Source organism: Chiroxiphia lanceolata, chromosome 1 (genome assembly GCF_009829145.1).
Source record: "Chiroxiphia lanceolata isolate bChiLan1 chromosome 1, bChiLan1.pri, whole genome shotgun sequence".
In the NCBI taxonomy this organism is placed as follows: Eukaryota; Metazoa; Chordata; class Aves; order Passeriformes; family Pipridae; genus Chiroxiphia; species Chiroxiphia lanceolata.
Genome location: NC_045637.1, coordinates 102,714,690 through 102,732,271, shown reverse-complemented (window position 1 = coordinate 102,732,271; position 17,582 = coordinate 102,714,690). Strand labels below are relative to the sequence as shown.

The window sequence follows — 17,582 nt, the reverse complement described above, 5'->3', positions numbered from 1 at the left end:
AAACATATTTGTCATGATTTAGAAATCCAGTATGTAGATTCTTCTCACAGTCAGTTTTAAACCCTGACTGTCTCTTTTGAAAGGCTAGGTACTTTCCTATTTCCAAAGAAATAAAACTTATTTTTAGTCCAGTAGGAATTCATGTTCATTGGGATTTTTAAGCCAGACAAATTTTATCTCTAGAAAAATACATTCGGGTCCAAAAGGGAAATCTTGCCCTTTCATTTTTTGAAGGTATGTATTTCTGGGAGGTGGAAGATAAGAAAGAAATATCCTCTGGCAAGTTAAAAATAGAAGTAGTTGAAACTCATCAGGAGGCTGGAATGTATGAATATGCCTGATCGACCTGTTTTAATTGGCAAGTGATACTATTCCAGGCATGCTATTCCTGGAACATGGACATTATGTATGTAGCACATTGACAAAGAAAATTGTGCATGTGAAATACAGAGCTGTTAAGTGGACTACATATATGTGCATATGTAGGTACATATATTTATCAACATTCATGCCATACGTAAGTGAATAGATGGTGTGGTATGTAAAGGAGAAAGAGTATGTGCAAAGGAAAATAAATTTAATTTCCTGTTTCTACTGAAAATCCCTATAACAAAGAAACTGACCTTTAAAACATGTTGCATCTTAATTCCCAAAGGTAAATGGTGAAATGCCTCATTTCACCTCTACACAAAAAGAAGAGCAGAGTTAATGCTGCTCCCTTTCATATATTTCAGCCAGCAGCTAATGGCTTTTGACATTTTTCCAATGAGGCATTGTAACGCATCTCCCTCCCTCTATTTTTGAAATGCGATTAACCTTTAAAGTAGCTCTCTATTTCCTCTGCATAGCCTGGGTTTGGCCCCGCTTGGCCAAAAAGCAAACACTTTGCCATTGCCTTCATATCTGTGGCTTCATTTCCCTGCACAGTAAACAGCTAACTAATTAGGAAAGTGTAAAATGAGGGAGTATTCAGCATGTGTTGCACTTTGAAAATCATTAGTTGCTCCTGGAGCTAGAGACAGGGATGGTGAGGGTGTCTGAGATGGGGAGCCAGCAGATATTGCTCTCTGGTTCTCCTGCTCTGGGGCACACAGAAACATCGGCTGCCTCTTGCTGAAGCAGCCGCAGACCTGCAGAGCTGCACTGGGACAGGAGCAGCAGCTCCCACAGACCTCGCACAGTCCCCTAGAGGAAACTGAGAAGGTGATGTATGATCCGGAGCCAGGCAGCTGGGGCCTGAATAGAAGCCAGAGGGACCAAGGCATGCTAGAAACAAGTGGTTTGGGAACCAACAGCAATTCTGATGGACTATTTCTCCTCATTAAGCCAGATACCTCCAAGCATAGCATTTTACTGCTAAAAATATTCTGTGCTGTCACTTCCATGCTGGGCATCCCAATATAATTCAAAAGCATGAGAGAGAGAGAGAGAGAGAGAGAGAGAGAGAGAGAGAGAGAGAGAGTGTTAAAGAACCACGGCCACCAAAGAAAGCTATCTTTCAGATGAAAGGCAGTACCCAGCTGACAAAAAGCATGCTGTTCTTCAGAGGAATTAGGGAAAATGTTGATTGAGGCCACCCCTCCAAAAGATCCGTAAAATATGTAATGGTGACTTTAAGTGCTGTCATCAGCCTACACTAAACAGACAGGACTTCTGTATTTGAAAGCTTGCCTGAAATTCCCACAGAGAAACAGACAGTCAACACATCTTCCTCAGAAGGACTGATGGAGTTCAAATTACAAATAGCTGAGTGACCCTTTTAGTCTGCTTCGTTTTACTTAAGAAGCAGAAATGGAAAACCTACTCTGCTCTCTCAATATTTTACTGATATATATGACCAGCCTGTCTTTCCACATTCTCCATGACTAACCACTATACAATTTAGAATAACCTGTGTTACCTTCAAAGAAACAAATAATTAACATGAGACTGGAATGCAGTGTCAGTTTAAGTGCCTGATCTTGGTAAACTATTCCAGTCTCTTATCCATCACTAATTTGATTTAGCACTACATTCTACATCATTTGCTTTCTATAAACTTAAGACATTTATGACGCAAAAATAAAAACTACGCTTTATGTCTTGATCTGTTATGAAAAAGAAATGCTGCACTTATGAATTTACAGAAGGACTTCCAGTCTTCAGCTGAATAAATCTGCTTTAGTTTGAAATTTAAAAGTGCTTTTGGTCAATATGTATGTCTTTACTATAATTAAATATAAAGATAGCTAGTAAAATGCTTTAAAAAATAATTTTCTATACAAAGTGGTTGAGCTCTGGTTGATCTGCTTTGCAACTTGCATGGAAAGCTGCAGGAAAGAGATTTTGTAAATCACAGAATCACAGAATTAATTAGGCTGGAAAGGACCTCTGAGATCATCGAGTCCAAACTATGACCAAACACCACCATGTCAAGTAGACCATGGCCCCAAGTGCCATGTCCAGTTGTTTTTTTTTAAACACTTCCAGAGATGGTGACTCCACCACCTCCCTGGGTAGTCTATTCCAATGTCTAATCATCCTTTCCGTGAAGAAATTCCTCCTAATGTCCAACCTAAACCTCCCCCTGAGCAGCTTAAGACTATGCCCTCTTGTCCTGTCACTTGTTGCCTGGGAGAAGAGGCCAAACCCCACCTGGCTACAACCTCCTTGCAGGTAGTTGTAGAGAGTGATGAGGTCTCCCCTGAGCCTCCTCCCAGGCTAAACAACCCCAGCTCTCTCAGCCGCTCCTCATAGGACTTGTGCTCCAGACCCTTCAGAGAATGTCAATAAAATAAAATAAAATAAAATTATTTTGCAAGATAATAGAACTGTAAGCCATGGATAACTGTCTTATTTCTGATGTTTATTCTCTTACTACCCAATTTATCACTTGAAGAAGAACTCAGTGATGACAACAGCCTCTACAACTCACAAGTGTAGCTTGCAGTGAGTTGTATCAAGCCATGCAACTGTTTCCTTTTGCAACCCTTTAGCATTGCAAAACCTAGCCCTTGAAAATCGTGCTTCCAAAGAGCTGTACAGCATAAGCAGTCATCATTCTGCAGAAGAGGAGCTATTAATGAGAAATATATGCAGAAGATGTAGATACCAATTTCTTATTTACAAAGATATCACAGTAAAAAAAAAAATCACAAATAATGGCTATCATTATAGGAGTCAATAGGAACCTTTTCATTGGCTTCAGCAGCTACATAGTAAGCTCCAGTATGGATTGAAACTTCACTGTTAATTCATTTGCCAATTTCTGCTGCAGGCAATGAATATATTACAATTTACAGTTAGCATCCCTCCTTCTATAACTTCTTAGGGAGAAGAGTGCTGAACAACAAGGGCCTAATCCTCCATTGGTGCTGCAAACTTAGTCCTTGATCTAAGTGTTCTGCATATACTTTTTTTCAAGTACATGAATGGTTCCATTTTAATCCCCCCAAAATTACCCAGTTAAAAAAAAATAAATTGGGAAGGAGAAAACGTGAACAATGAGTGGAGAAGAACAGTGAGAGGAAGACATGGCAAGAGAAAGACCAAAGGAAAGAAGGGAGATAGAAGAGCATAAATTGTGACAAAACAGAGTTGTCAAAGTTGCAACAATTCTTAGTCACTGAGGGCAGAAGACAGTGGTCCTAAGTAAAACTGCTCTAGGCATACAGAAAGGCAGGCATGTTGGTTTAAAACCTGAACCACCTAATTTGAAGCAGAAAGAATTACCCAAATGACGTCAGCCACTCTTAAAATCAATGAGTTGCAACTTTCAGCAAAACACTTACCTTTGAACATCTAGCTTCCTTTCAGAGCCACTTATGACATCATCCTTTACCACTCCAGCAGCCTCCAAAAAATGGGAGATATCATTCTCATCTTTCATGATACCAACACCAATTAAAAAAAGCAAACAACTGCCAGTTACAGAGACCCTATTAAATCTTGGCAATGATATGCCTGTGGGTTTTCAGAAGGCTCTGGATGAAGTGTGGATCCAGTCTGTCCTCACTGTCCTGCCCTCCTTGCACTTGAGCTAACCCCACTGAGGGCCTGAGCTCTGTCACTTGAGGGTCTTGCCTCTTCTTCCCTGCAACAGTGGAGCCTTTGGCTAAAAGCAGAGCTGGTGGCAACAGGCTCTATTCTTCTATGGTGTCCTTGAGGTGTTTGGGACCTGTGCTCTGGAGCAAGCCATCACTCACCTGTTTCTCTCCAACAACCACAAATCTTCGGCTGAAAAGGTAAAAAGAATGAGGAAAGTAAAGAGTTGAGGCTCAGCAATAACAACTTGCAGAGGCTAAAATATCCCCAGCAGATGTCAGGTTGCAGTGGGATGAGCATCTGTCCAGTTATACTGGTGTCATTTGGCTCTGCATACATTTGGAAGTGTTATAGTATCCACATAGCTCTGAGTGCTACTTCAGCAATGCCTGTCCCAGCTACAGGCTCTGCTTTAAAGCTCCTGCACTTCCAGGTTTATTCTTACCCCTGCAGCAGATGGACCACATCTGGGTTTAAGTACAGCAACAGCTCCACTTCAGCTATGCATTGCACAAACTTCCCCACAATTAATGACGCCCAGTTTGCACACAGAACTGAAAACGGGAGGGAGGAATCGAAACAAAGATGATCAAATTGCCCCAGTGAAGATACACTACGTGTGGTAAGGTACAACATGGAAGAGTTTTGTTTGATTGTTTTTAATATAACAATGGTTCTAAAGTTCCCACAGTCAGTGGAAGCTTCTCTATTGACTACAGTGTAATTTGGAAAATGAGGATTAGGAGAAAACAGTGCACCCATGAAATTTGCTGGAAAATATTAAAATAAGAGACGCTGCAGGCCTCAGGCAGTATAAAGACATGATATAAAGGGACATTGGAAGATCTGAAAGGTGAATGAGGATGACATTTGTCCAGGTGAACAATGTTCATTAAATAGGGGGGAAATATATTTGAAAAATGGGCTTACAGCACTGTTGAAAGACATAACAGCAGACAGTAAACTAGACAGGAGCCTGTGATCTGATAGAATAGTAAAAAAACCCAAGCCAAACACAACTCAGATGTGTGCACTGAAGCACCATGGTGCAAAGAATCTCTTGAGAATCTGGACTGATTTTATCTGAAAAATGGTATTCAATTATAAACTTATTACAAAGTGGAAGATTTCCAGCAAAGAAAAAAAATGTCTTCAGGGCTGGAGAGATCAATGAATGAGAAATATAACAAAAGGTCAATGCATACACAGTCATTACAGTAGTTGTGGAGGGCAGCATGGGAATATTTCAGTGTTATGAACAGTGCATTTAACTGTTATAAACAGTAAGGAGTGGGAATGATTTAGTTCTAAACCAGAAAACTAAGAAAAGAAAAACATATGCTGAACCTTCAAAATCCACATGGCTGGCTTGGCAACCTCTACAAAACAAATCTTTCTGCTTTAAGCCTTATCCTGCCAAGAATTTGATGTCTGTGCAGTCCACTGTTTGTGCTGTGATTGATTCTATCCAGTCAACAGTCTTAATGTGCTACATGAATTATGCTTCTTTTGAAGTACTGAGGCCAAAACACGGCTTTTGGTGAACCAATATCCCCCACTGACTGATTTCTTCAGAAATCTTTAGTAGGTGATAATTACTGACTTCATTATCAGTCTGGGCTATACAGCGGTATGGGCCATCCTTGCACAGCACAGTTTCATCCACTGGCATAAGGACCCTGGAAATCACTGAGAAGGCATGAAGCCGTTGTACACCCTGTCTGCACTATTTCCCTCTCCTGACATTCAGCACGACAGCTGAAGGGGAAAACTCTTTTCCACCCATTCACCTAGAAGGAGCTGCCACGGCTGTTATTTTATGGTGATATAATAAATGAAAATGGGAATCTTTTGGCACACAGTAAACACCTCAACCATATATTTAAGGAAAAGAACTGGCAATCTGCAGGCTTCTTTACCATGAGTTCCCTAAAAGACTGGAAAGCACACCACCACTACACTAACCCCTCTACAGAAGTTTTTTGGTGCATTGCTACTAACAACATTAACACCACACAAATGACAGAGGTAAACCTTGGAAACACTGAAGGGGAGGATGTGTCAGAAGCCATACTTGTTGGGAATATGCATTTAAGTGTTGACTGTATGTACTTGTAAAGGGGTGAACCAGATGCAAAAGCTAATTGTTTTCATGTCGCACTCGGTGGGTCTGGAAACAGCACATCCTAGTTTCACCTGGCTGAAGTGGTCCCCCAGATGCAGAAACCAGGAAAGGTAAAAAGTGACTCAGGCTGATAAGTCACTCTCACTGGATCAAGGAGCAGCCAGGTTGGAACAAAGAACTGATACTGCTGCACTAATATATCTGCCAAGGCCTGCGACACCTGATACCCTCTCTGTTCAACATTTGTGCAAGCTTTCTACTGGGGTTTTTTATTACAGGTTTGCTCCTCTGACACTTTTTGTTGCTGAAATAAATAATGCTGTGCCTAGTGAAAGCTGTCTGGCCACTGGGCACCTCTGTTGGTGTTTTACAAAGGGAGCAGAATTGCAGGTGTAGAACAAAACTTAGCTTGCTGAGGTGATCACAGGCTGGCCAGAGACCCAACCACAAGATGACCTTCTGAGGAGAAGCCCTGAGACCAGAGAGAGGTTCTCTTCCAAAGGCCATAAAAGGACTGGAAAGACGGGCAACCCCAGGACACAGTAAATCCAAATACCAACAAAATTCATTCTAAGTAGACACATTGGGAAGAGTTCTGTTTTATAGATGGCTATATCTGAAGCACAGAGGTGCAGCAACCATCCAAACACACAGAGTGTACCTGAGTTGGGGATTAGAGCCGTAACACAGGCACCCACAACTCCTAGCCTTATACAAACTTTACTGTGTCTAACAGTTTCTATCTCTGCTGGCGACATGTGACACTTTCTGCTTGTATGTATTGGATGTTTGGTAAAATAGCTGTACAAACAAGTTCTGATCCAAGTCTGACAGCAGAAAAATGTAGATTTTTCCACTTGTCTCAGTGGCCAGTACAGCAACACAGGTCATCTAAGCCTAAAATCAACCCAGAAAGTGCTTAAACAAATGTTTAAATGTTTATTAACCAACAGCTATTAGATTTATCAAATTATGCCTTTTTGGGAGAGCAATAACACCACAGGATGAAACAGAGGAGGGAAAAAGTTTTAAAGCTAAACTTCCATCACTAATTAGGTCAAGACATTCCTACTTATACAAATCTCAGAGGAACTAGTTGTCAAAAGCCAAATTGGACTCTACAAGATTCGTGCATGAAGAAATTTTTAATAAATTTAATAAATTAATGTTTTGCTTTCAAAGAAAGAAAGAGGAAAGAAAGAGAGGAAGGAAGGAAGGAAGGGAGGGAGGGAGGGAGGGAGGAAGAAAGAGAAAGAGAAAGAGAGAAAGAAAGGGAGAAAGAAAGGAAGAAAGAAAGGAAGAAAGGGAGAAAGAAAGAGAGAAAGAAAGGGAGAAAGAAAGGGAGAAAGAAAGGGAGAAAGAAAGGGAGAAGGAAAGTCTACTTCATACGAATAAGAAAAGTGTAATATTACCCCTGATAAACACCCAACATCAGTGTCCACAGACACTGGAGCAAATGATTTTTTCAGAAGTCTGGTTTAAACAATTCTCATTAGCTCCTCTACATCAGATATAGAGGTGATGACAGAAGTGAAATCTAGTAGCAGCTAAAATGCTACTGAAGTAATTATAAGATAGCTCTTTATCTACAGGCAGCTGCCAGCAGTCCATATTAATTTATCTAAGAGGCTTCATACTGTAGCAAATAGCAATAGCAAATGAGATAACAGAGAAAGCCTCGAGATAAATAACTGCAAATATTCCATCTGCTTCACATTAGCCACTAAACAAGAGTCCTTTTTTAAAAAATATACAAACACTGTATCTTCATTATTCATAACTTTGTTTTAGTTTCACTTTTTTTCCCTAATGGGCATTTTCTTTACAAATACTTTTTCTGCAAAGAAAACCTAAATTCCAGAGACTTTTAAATAGTAACAGAGCTTTATTATGTTCAAATTTCTGAGATAACTCTTTTTGAGTGTTTCCATGTATTTTTGACTGTGGGTATGTTTCTGAAAGACTGCTGATGTTCATAATACTACAGTTCTTTTGAGAGAAGGCAAATGCACATTTCAGGTGAGTTGTTACACAATTTAGAGGTAACTCTGCTTTGCTCAGAGCTGAGAGACAGTATATACAAGGGGAAGTTGGAACAGAGTTCAAGCTTAGAAGGAATTAAATTGTGATTCCTGCTCCTGAAGGCACAGTATGCCTTAAACACCTAGAAATGCTTGTTTTCACAATTCATATTTTTTTTTTGTCATTTCACCATAGCTAATCTTAAAATGCATTGAAGTAATAACATCTATATTTTAAGAGAGTCAACATTACTATTTTCCCTTCAACTAAGGAGTTTTTCTACAGTCCTTCATCAAAATTGTGTATGTGTGCATAGATTTTTTCAAGAAGCTACAGGGTAGATATACTCAATACTGTTTTTTGCCATGTCACATGACAACCATTTTTTACACTGTTTTACAAGAGATTGACTGGCTGCCTAGTCCATCTCCTGAGACCATGAGCAAAAAGTTACTTCTGATAACCAATGCTAAATCCAGCTTCTACCAGCTTCTGCAGATAAAAGGATCTTGTGATTTTTTATCTTGCGATAAAAGGAGCTGTGGCTCCTTCACATGAAGAGTAAGCAGACAGAATTTCCATACAGGGAAGACTCCTTTAACTCTTCCTTCAGGCTACTTTAACCTTTGAATAGCAATCCCAAAATCATCTACAGTGTCAAAACATATGAGTTACATGACTTTTGCTCTTCTTTTTGGAAACCTTTTGTATCATCTATATTTCCCCAGACTTGGAACACCTTTATTCTGAAGCCTGCAGTTTATTAGGTATCATCAAAATTTTACTGACGGCAGTGGTAGTGAGAACAGACTAAGTTTTATGCATTTCAAAACCAACACACATATAAAATTATTTGGAGATATTTCCTAGAATACTACCATGGCAATAATTAAACTCCTATAACGTGAGAACTGCCTTCTGTTCTGCCTTTGTATAGTCCCTTCCTGGGATAACCAGGAGTTCCACAAGACAAATAACTAACACCAACTCCAATGTTTCCAAACCAAGGTTTAGAGACAATCCACAACATGGCCTAATATCCCAAGGATGTAAATAATTTCCCACGTTCTCATGACCCCCCCCCAATATTAAATTCAAATCTTTTAGCTCAAATTTCACCAACCCAAACAGTCACAAAAAGGATTGGGCTGTATCCACAATGTGGTTGCGAGACAAACACTAGAATGACAAGCAGTAACGCAAGAGTTAACAGTGTTGCCATACAAGTGGTAATAATAGGCTTCAACACTAATCCTCTCCTGAATAGACTGGGAAAAGCTCATAGTTTCTTCGGTTCTCTTGCTCCACCCTGGCTGCTAATTCAAAACATAGCTATATATCAGTTTACACTGTGAAGGTCATACCCACAAGGCCAGGAACATTCCTTGTCTAAACAGGAGTGCAGGCTCATAAAATCTGTGCAAATGCACACACAAATCTAAGCCATTAGGGATGTCTGGATCTCTCACCCCTATGGATTGGTCACAAACAGGATGCATTAGCATTTTAATTCAGGTCAGAAGTGTGCTTTTGTAACAACCCTTCCAATTGTCCCCAGTTTGTCACCACCACTCTGCGTGGTGATTTTCAGCCACACCAATTCAATTCTGTCCTGATGAAGCTAAACACTTGAAGCTAAACGCTACAGCAACTCAAGGGCATTCATAGAATCATAGAATCAGCCAGGTTGGAAGGGACCTCTGAGATCATCAAGTCCAACCCTTGATCCACTACCATCATGGTTACTAGACCATGGCACTAAGTGCCACATCCAGTCTCATCTTAAAAACCTCCAGGGACGGAGAATCCACCACTTCCCTGGGCAGCCCATTCCAATGCCTGATCACCCTCTCTATAAAGAATTTCTTCCTAATATCTAACCTAAACCTCCCCTGGCAGAGCTTAAAACCATGCCCTCTTGTCTTACTGATAGCTGCCTGGGAGAAGAGACCAACCCTCACCTGGGTACAACCTCCTTTCAGGGAGTTGTAGAGAGTGAGGAGGTCTCCCCTGAGCCTCCTCTTCTCCAGGCTAAACAGCCCCAGCTCCCTCAGCCCCTCCTCATAGGACTTGTGCTCGAGTCCCTTCACCAGCCTAGTTGCTCTTCTCTGGACCTGCTTCAGCACCTCAGTATCCTTCCTGAACTGAGGGGCCCAGAACTGGACACGGTACTCCAGGTGTGACCTCACCAGAGCTGAGTACAGGGGAAGAATCACTGCCCTGGTCCTGCTGGCCACACTGTTCCTGATACAGGCCAGGATTCCATTGGCCTTCTTGGCCACCTGGGCACACTGCTGGCTCATGTTCAGCTTCCTGTCAATCCAAACTCCCAGGTCCCTCTCTGCCTAGCTGCTCTCCAACCACTCTGTGCCCAGCCTGTAGTGCTGAAGTGGGTTGTTGTGGCCAAAGTGGAGGACCTGGCACTTGGCCTTGTTGAACCTCATCCCACTGGAATCAGCCCAACTCTCCAGCCTGTCCAGGTCCCCCTGAAGAGCCCTCCTGCCTTCCAGCAGATCAACACTCCCACCCATCTTAGTGTCATCTGCAAATTTACTGATGGTGGACTCCATCCCGTCATCTAAATCATCAGTATTAAACAGAACTGGGCCCAACACCGATCCCTGGGGGACACCACTGGTGACCAGCCGCCAACTGGATGCAGCACCGTTCCCACCACTCTCTGGGCCCGGCCCTCCAGCCAGTTCCTAACCCAGCACAGAGTGCCCCTGTCCAAGCCGTGGGCTGCCAGCTTTTTCAGGAGTGTGCTGTGGGAGACAATGTCAGAGGCTTTGCTGAAGTCCAGGTAGACACATCCACAGCCTTCCCCTCATCCACCAGGCGGGTCACCTGATCATAAAAGGAGATCAGGTTGGTCAGACAGGACCTGCCCTTCCTAAACCCGTGCTGGTTGGGTCTGATCCCTTGTCCATCCTGTAGGTGCTGTGTGATTGCACTTAGGATGAACTGCTCCATAACCTTGCCAGGCACTGAGGTCAGGCTGATGGGCCTGTAGTTTCTGAGGTCCTCCTTCTGGCCCTTTTTGTGGATGGGTGTGACATTCACCAACTTCCAATCATCTAGGACCTCCTCAGTAAGCCAGGACTGTTGGTAGATGATGGAGAGAGGCTTGGCGAGCTCTTCTGCCAGCTCCCTCATCACCCTTGGGTGGATCCCATCTGGTTCCGTAGATTTGTGGGGATCCAAGTGGCTCAGCAGGTCGCTAATGGTTTCCTCCTGGATTACAGGGGGGCTATTCAGATTCGTATCTCTTTCTACAAGCTCCAGAAGCCAGCTGTCCTCAGGACAACCTGTCTTACTGTTGAAAACTAAGGGAAAGAAGGTGTTAAATACCTCAGCCTCTTCCTCATCTTTGACAATTATATTCCCGTCCATGTCCAATAAAGAATGGAGGTTTTCCTTGCCCCTCCTTTTGCTATCGATGTATCTGTAGAAGGACTTTTTGTTATCCTTCACAGAAGTGGCGAGATTCAGTTCAAGTTGTGCCTTCATCTCTCTAATTTTCTTTCTACATGGTATAACTATATTCCTAAACTCTTCCTGAGTATCCAGCCCTTTTTTCCATAATCAGTAGGCTCTCTTTTTTACCCCAACTTCCTTCAAAATCTCCCTGTTCAGCCAGACTGGTCACCTTCCCCGCCGGCTTGCCTTTCAGCAGACTGGGACAGCCTGCTCCTGTGCTTTCAAGACTTCCTTCTTGTAGCGTGTCCATCCCTCCTGGACCCCTTTGTTTTCGAGGGTTGTTTCCCAGGGTACACTCTGAACTATTCTTGTGATTAGGCTGAAATCTGCCCTCCAGAAGTCCAGCGTAGAGTTTTTATTGATGGCCCTCCTTGCATCCCTGAGTATTTAAAACTGTAGGATTTCATGGTCACTGTGCCCCAGATGGCCTCCAACCACCACATCTCCCACCAGCCCCTCTCTGTTTGTGAACAGCAGGTCTAGCGGGGTCCCATCCCCTGGTAGGCTCATTTACCAGCTGGAGCAGGAAATTATCCTCTGTACGCTCTAGGAATCTCCTATGCTGCTTCTTCTCTACTGTGTGGAGTTCCCAGCAGACATCCGGCAGATTAAATTCACCCACAAGAACAAGCGCTGGTGATTTTGAGACATCTGCCAGCTGCTTGTAGAGTAATTCATCACCCTCATCATCCTGGTTGGGTGGTCTGTAACAGACTCCCACCGGGATGTCAGCCTTGTTGGCCTTCCCCCTGATTTTGACCCACAGGTACTCAACCTTATTGTTACTGACTTCAAGTTCTACAGAGTCAAGAGACTCTCTAACATACAGAGCCACCCCTCCACCTCTCCTACCTTGCCTGTCCCTTCTGAAGAGCCTGTAGCCACCCATGGCAGCACTCCAGTCATGTGAGTCATCCCACCACGTCTCCTTGATGGTGACTACATCATAGCTTTTCTGCTGCACGATGGCTTCCAGCTTGTTTGTTACCCATGCTGCGTGCATTGGTGTATATCACTTCAGCTGGGCTGCTGATTTCACTCTTAACTCGGGCTTTCCATCCTTAGGCTCCTCTCTGGAGAGCCTGGTTTCAATCTCTTCCCCCTTCAAACCTAGTTTGCCAGACTGAGTCTGTTCTAAAGCCAAGCCTTCGTCAGATGTTTGCTTCTACAGAACCATTCCTATTGTATCCACTTGTAAAAGTGGATATAGCCACAGTGCCAGTTATGTTCATAAATTCTGAGTGTTTTCCATGTCAAAATAACACCAAAACCCAACTGATCTTCACATTGGCCCATGTTCTTTAAGGGGAACCAAAACCAAAACTCATCTTACATGAGGTTTGCAGTGGTAAGAAGAAGGGAAAGGAAGACAAAAAGGGAATGAGGGGTGCTGCTGCCTGCTATTTTCTCAGTTATTTAGAGTGGGAACCTGAGAGGCTGGAAATAAAACATCTTCAAAGCCATCAAGGGTCAACTATTGGTTTCTTGGGGACTGGGCACACTATTCATTTTTCATTTGGCATCGGAGTTCGTTGGAACAAGCCATTAACTATTGTCATAAACAACAGGCATTCAGCCAGCAAGGGCAAGGATACACTTCAAAATCTGCACTTGTAATTTACTGGTGTGTCTGGGAATGCAGTAGTTTGATGCAGTAAATTAAGCAGGAGTACCAGGGTATATTTTTATTTTTCCCAGTTAAAACTCTATGTATTCAGGTTGCCTATCAAAAAAAACCCAACCAACTTACAATGTGTTTTCACAGTCCTGGATGCAACATCTGAGCTATGAAACCTGGCTGAACAAGTTCAGTCAGTATGAAACAGCTCTATGCAGACCACCAGAAGGTATGCTTTGCCTCTTTCTACTGAGGCAATACATTCATAAGTTGCCTGCACTACTGCAGAATAGGCTTGCAGTATTTCTTAGTGTCCAACACTGGGGGCTCCTGTGTCTTCTCATCTGTTTCAGTAAAACGCTCCATTTCAAGCTTAACTGTAAACACAAGTAATATTCTGTTAAGGCCAACAAACCAGACTGCTTTCAAGGCATCTGTTTTAAATCCAGTCTCTGCTTTTTTCCTAAAAGATTTAAATTTCAGAAGCCTACTTTTATTTTCAAAGCAGAGTATTTTTTAAGGTTACTCATGGGAACAAGTACTGCAGCCTGGTTTACTGTAACTTCCACTCCTTTCCCTCCATGTCCTAAATAACCAATCTTGTGTACCCCTTCTTCCAGTCTTTCTAATATCCTGAACTTATTTTCACGTAATTAACACCTTGCCACCAGTGTTCTTCTATATGTTCAGACCTCCTACCCCGTACCTTCTCAGACATCCCCTACATCACTAACTTTTGTGTTCCCAGTATCTTCAGCACATGATGTCAAGCCCTCTGGTTTTACCCACTAAAGCACTTCAGTAACACCATGGCTCCCTAAGATGTCCCCTATGACTGCTCCAAAAGCCCATCTCACAGCATCATATGCTTTATCTGGTTTTGGTTCACTATCTGAGCAGTGCTGTTGGAACTACAACTGCTAGGTATACCTTCCAAATAGATAAGGAAAGTGTTTTACCAACATTTCCCTTTGTGGGGGCACCAATTGGAGTCAATCTTCTTTATCAAGTCACTAATTTTCAAGAAACACTTTAGAACTGCAGATTATGAAGACCCCCTAATACATAGAGGAATGTGTCCGAAACTGATTCACCATGCTCAAAATTTACCAGAGGGCAAAGAGTTAACACAGACTCCAGTCTCAGCAGCAGGACTATTTCCATAGGAACCAAACCAGGTTTAAAAAAAAAAGCTAATTTTATACTGAAGTGGAACAATCAGGTAAAAGTGAATTGAAACCATTTCTTATTACTCTTATGGGATTGGATTTACTAGATGGAGTTGCCAAATATATGGTAATGTGCATGGCTCAACTGAGCTTCCAATACACAATAAAAGGGAAAAAAAAGCAAAACTTTCTGGGACAACTCCAGACTGCCTCAGTCTATAATTATTGTTCATATCTAAATATCCTGTGGCTATAGAGAAAAAGTCATTCTTGCAAGGTTTTTAAATGATTGATATTCTTTACTCGTAATCTGTCACAGATTACTAAAGGACGCTCAAGAGGAAACCCTGAAAATATTTTATGCCTTTGTATTGGAGGTATTTTCCCAACATCCAAATGGCTTTAAAATGAATTTATCTTTAAATGTCAAGAAACCATCAACAGAAAGCCTTTTTGTATCTCTGCTGAAGAAAAAGTGAGCGCAAGGACTGCAACCAGCAATTCAGGAGCAGAAAAAATGTCTGTAATATATAAACCCACTTAAAGACTACACTTAAGGGAGCTGTATCAGCTCATCATCACCATTAATCCATAGTACCTTAACGCCTACAGCTACAAAAAGCAGCAAGAAACCCAAAGGGGAAGGGGTAAGGGGGACTCACCTATGAGATACATGCCAATCCAGTCCCCTGCATCCACTTCCTCTTTTATATCCCAGTATATCACCAGGTCCTGCGAATGCCCAATGGAGTAGTAGGAGCTGCTGACCATCAGGGTGGACCGGCTGTCTGAAGTGACAAGGTCTGTGTCACTGGTAGACCTAGGAATGGTGACTGTCTCATGGGAATTGTTCCTGATGTCCATGTTATGGAACTGGTCAGGGTTATAGCTGTATCTGAGAGGCTCTTTGCACCGGCGTCGATTTTGTGAGTTTCTAGATGGAGACGCCATGGCTGCCAGGCCCAGGAACCTGTTTTGGTACAGATTCTGCAAAGAAAAAAAGAAAGGACAGTATTTACAGTATTATTCATTGTTCAGTGATATCAAAGCTCAGGAAAAGGAAAAGTAGTAAGTTATAATGAGAAAGTAGCAGATCTTTTTCCATTGTCATTGCAAAAAGACGTGAGAAGATGTAGCAGGAAACACAGTGCTAACTCAGCTCCTACTCTGTAATTCTTACCATGAAAACAAGTGTAAGAGCAAGCCTTGCACCACCAGGCTCAGCCACAACTGGCAGTGCGCAGAGATTAACAGGAGCTGACTTCTTCCATGTTAATGCACATATACAAACACAAACATCGGGAATATCAAACTGCTAGAGAGCCATCCTCTTTTAACATCAGGAGATAGTCTTCGCACTTTTGACACCCGGAGTTAAGTCTTATCCCCAGTAACTCTTGTTACATTTACAGAGGAATCTTTCTTAAGGTGCAGTCTAGAGACTACATTCCATCTAGAGAGACTGGCTAGCAGTGAGTAAGAGCTCTTCCTCCCTGCTGGATATCTGAAGAGTGAATGCCATGAAAACGGAGTTACCCTTGTTACCAAAAGAGAGATGTCTTCACTGATGTATAAATACAAACTAAGTGTTGCAATGCGTCTCTGTACAGCTGATGGCTTCCAATGCCATTGCTCTACTCTGTTTTCTGCAGTAGACTTTGAGATGCTAAGCACACCCACTCTGGTAGGAATTTGGAAATGCACCAGACAATTAATGGCAATCGAGAAGGTTACTGCAGAGTAGTCATCATCCTAGCAGTTGAAAAATATTTAAATTTCAATCTACCCTTCTCTTCCTCAAGGCAAGCTGAGTGACTTGTACAAACTGTGTCATGGTGCAGAAGTTAAAAGCTTTTGTGAGCTGGCAGATGGAGAACGCTTAAGTTATGACTGGGTTGAATTCTGATGTGAAGACATTCCCTGATACTGATCAAAATACTGGTTATTCCTTACTTCAGTACTGTTTGTTTTTTCCATTTTCCTTCCCAGCTTTCCCTCTTCTCTCCCTACAGTTCTGCTATTTCAATCACTCAGCTTTTCATTATTCATTAGCCTTCCATTATCCGTCTGTTGCCAACCATGCTGTCAAGTCTGTTAGATACAAAACCAGACAGCTTTCCAGTATGCTATGAAATGCTTTTCACATGATCAGAAGTCAAATCATCCTTTCGAACTCAAACAAATTAAGCGGAAGAAAAATCACAGCTCCTTTGTCCAGTCAAGCAGCAATTTAACACTGGCCTTATTAAGGTTATGGTAGCACAGAAGAACAGTAAGTCCTGAAAAAAATAAAATATTTTCTTTATTAATACCATTGTAGGGGGAATAATTAAGAGACTTATTATTGTGTCTTAAGATTCTGTTGCACAAAAACTGTACAGAGAACAAAAAATTCAGCTGGCATATTTGCACCCCTAGAATATGCTGTCACTTGGCAAACACTGCCCAACAATGCTGACAATCCGCTGACCCAAATCCTCACTTACTGCATTAAACAGGGTTTATAAGCAAAAATAGCTGCAGTGGGAATGCCACACCTTGTAGTAAGTGCCGCAAGATTGAAGCTAATAATGCAAAAGGCTACACCAGAGGTAGAGGAATAGAAGGAGGAAGGAGGTATGTGGGGGAATGAAGTATGTGGTGTTGCCTTTGCTGTGCATCTCATCATATCTTTGCTGCCTCTTTCTAATATTTATTCACTGTTTGAAAAGAGAGTTCACGTCATAGTATAAAGAACCAATATCCCATGTAAACAGAAAAAGCATCTTTTTTTATCAAGGAACACGTTGTGAACGTTTTCTAATCTGGGAAGCACTTTTGGACATGCACAACTATCGTGCTCTAGTCAGTAATTTAAAATTGCTGGTAGTTTCTGTCACTTAGCAAAGAAGGCATCTGCTGTCCCAACAGTACCTGACACAACTAGAATTGTTTTTATAATGGTGAGATATCAATGCAACAAACCTGAAGCTCACTCTTCTGGATTACTCTGTATCATTAAGATGGGTTCCTCCGCTCACAGCATTACCCAAAAGCTACCTCAGTTCAAAGGCAGATGTTTTATTTCTGGTGACAAATTACTCCAGGGAATAGTGGTTCTGCAGATACTTTCATTTTTGAATGTTAATGGATGTAGAGTATTAAT

The 17,582-nt window shown here is 42.0% G+C and overlaps 1 protein-coding gene across 1 annotated transcript in view; it reads right to left on the bottom strand.

Annotated features, from left to right (window-relative positions):
* Positions 1-17,582, bottom strand: part of HECW1 (HECT, C2 and WW domain containing E3 ubiquitin protein ligase 1) — a 258,402-nt gene that overhangs the window by 161,898 nt on the left and 78,922 nt on the right. Inside the window, 1 exon segment of the mRNA XM_032700164.1 lies at positions 15,100-15,424. Within this exon segment, the coding sequence (XP_032556055.1) occupies positions 15,100-15,424 (325 nt within the window).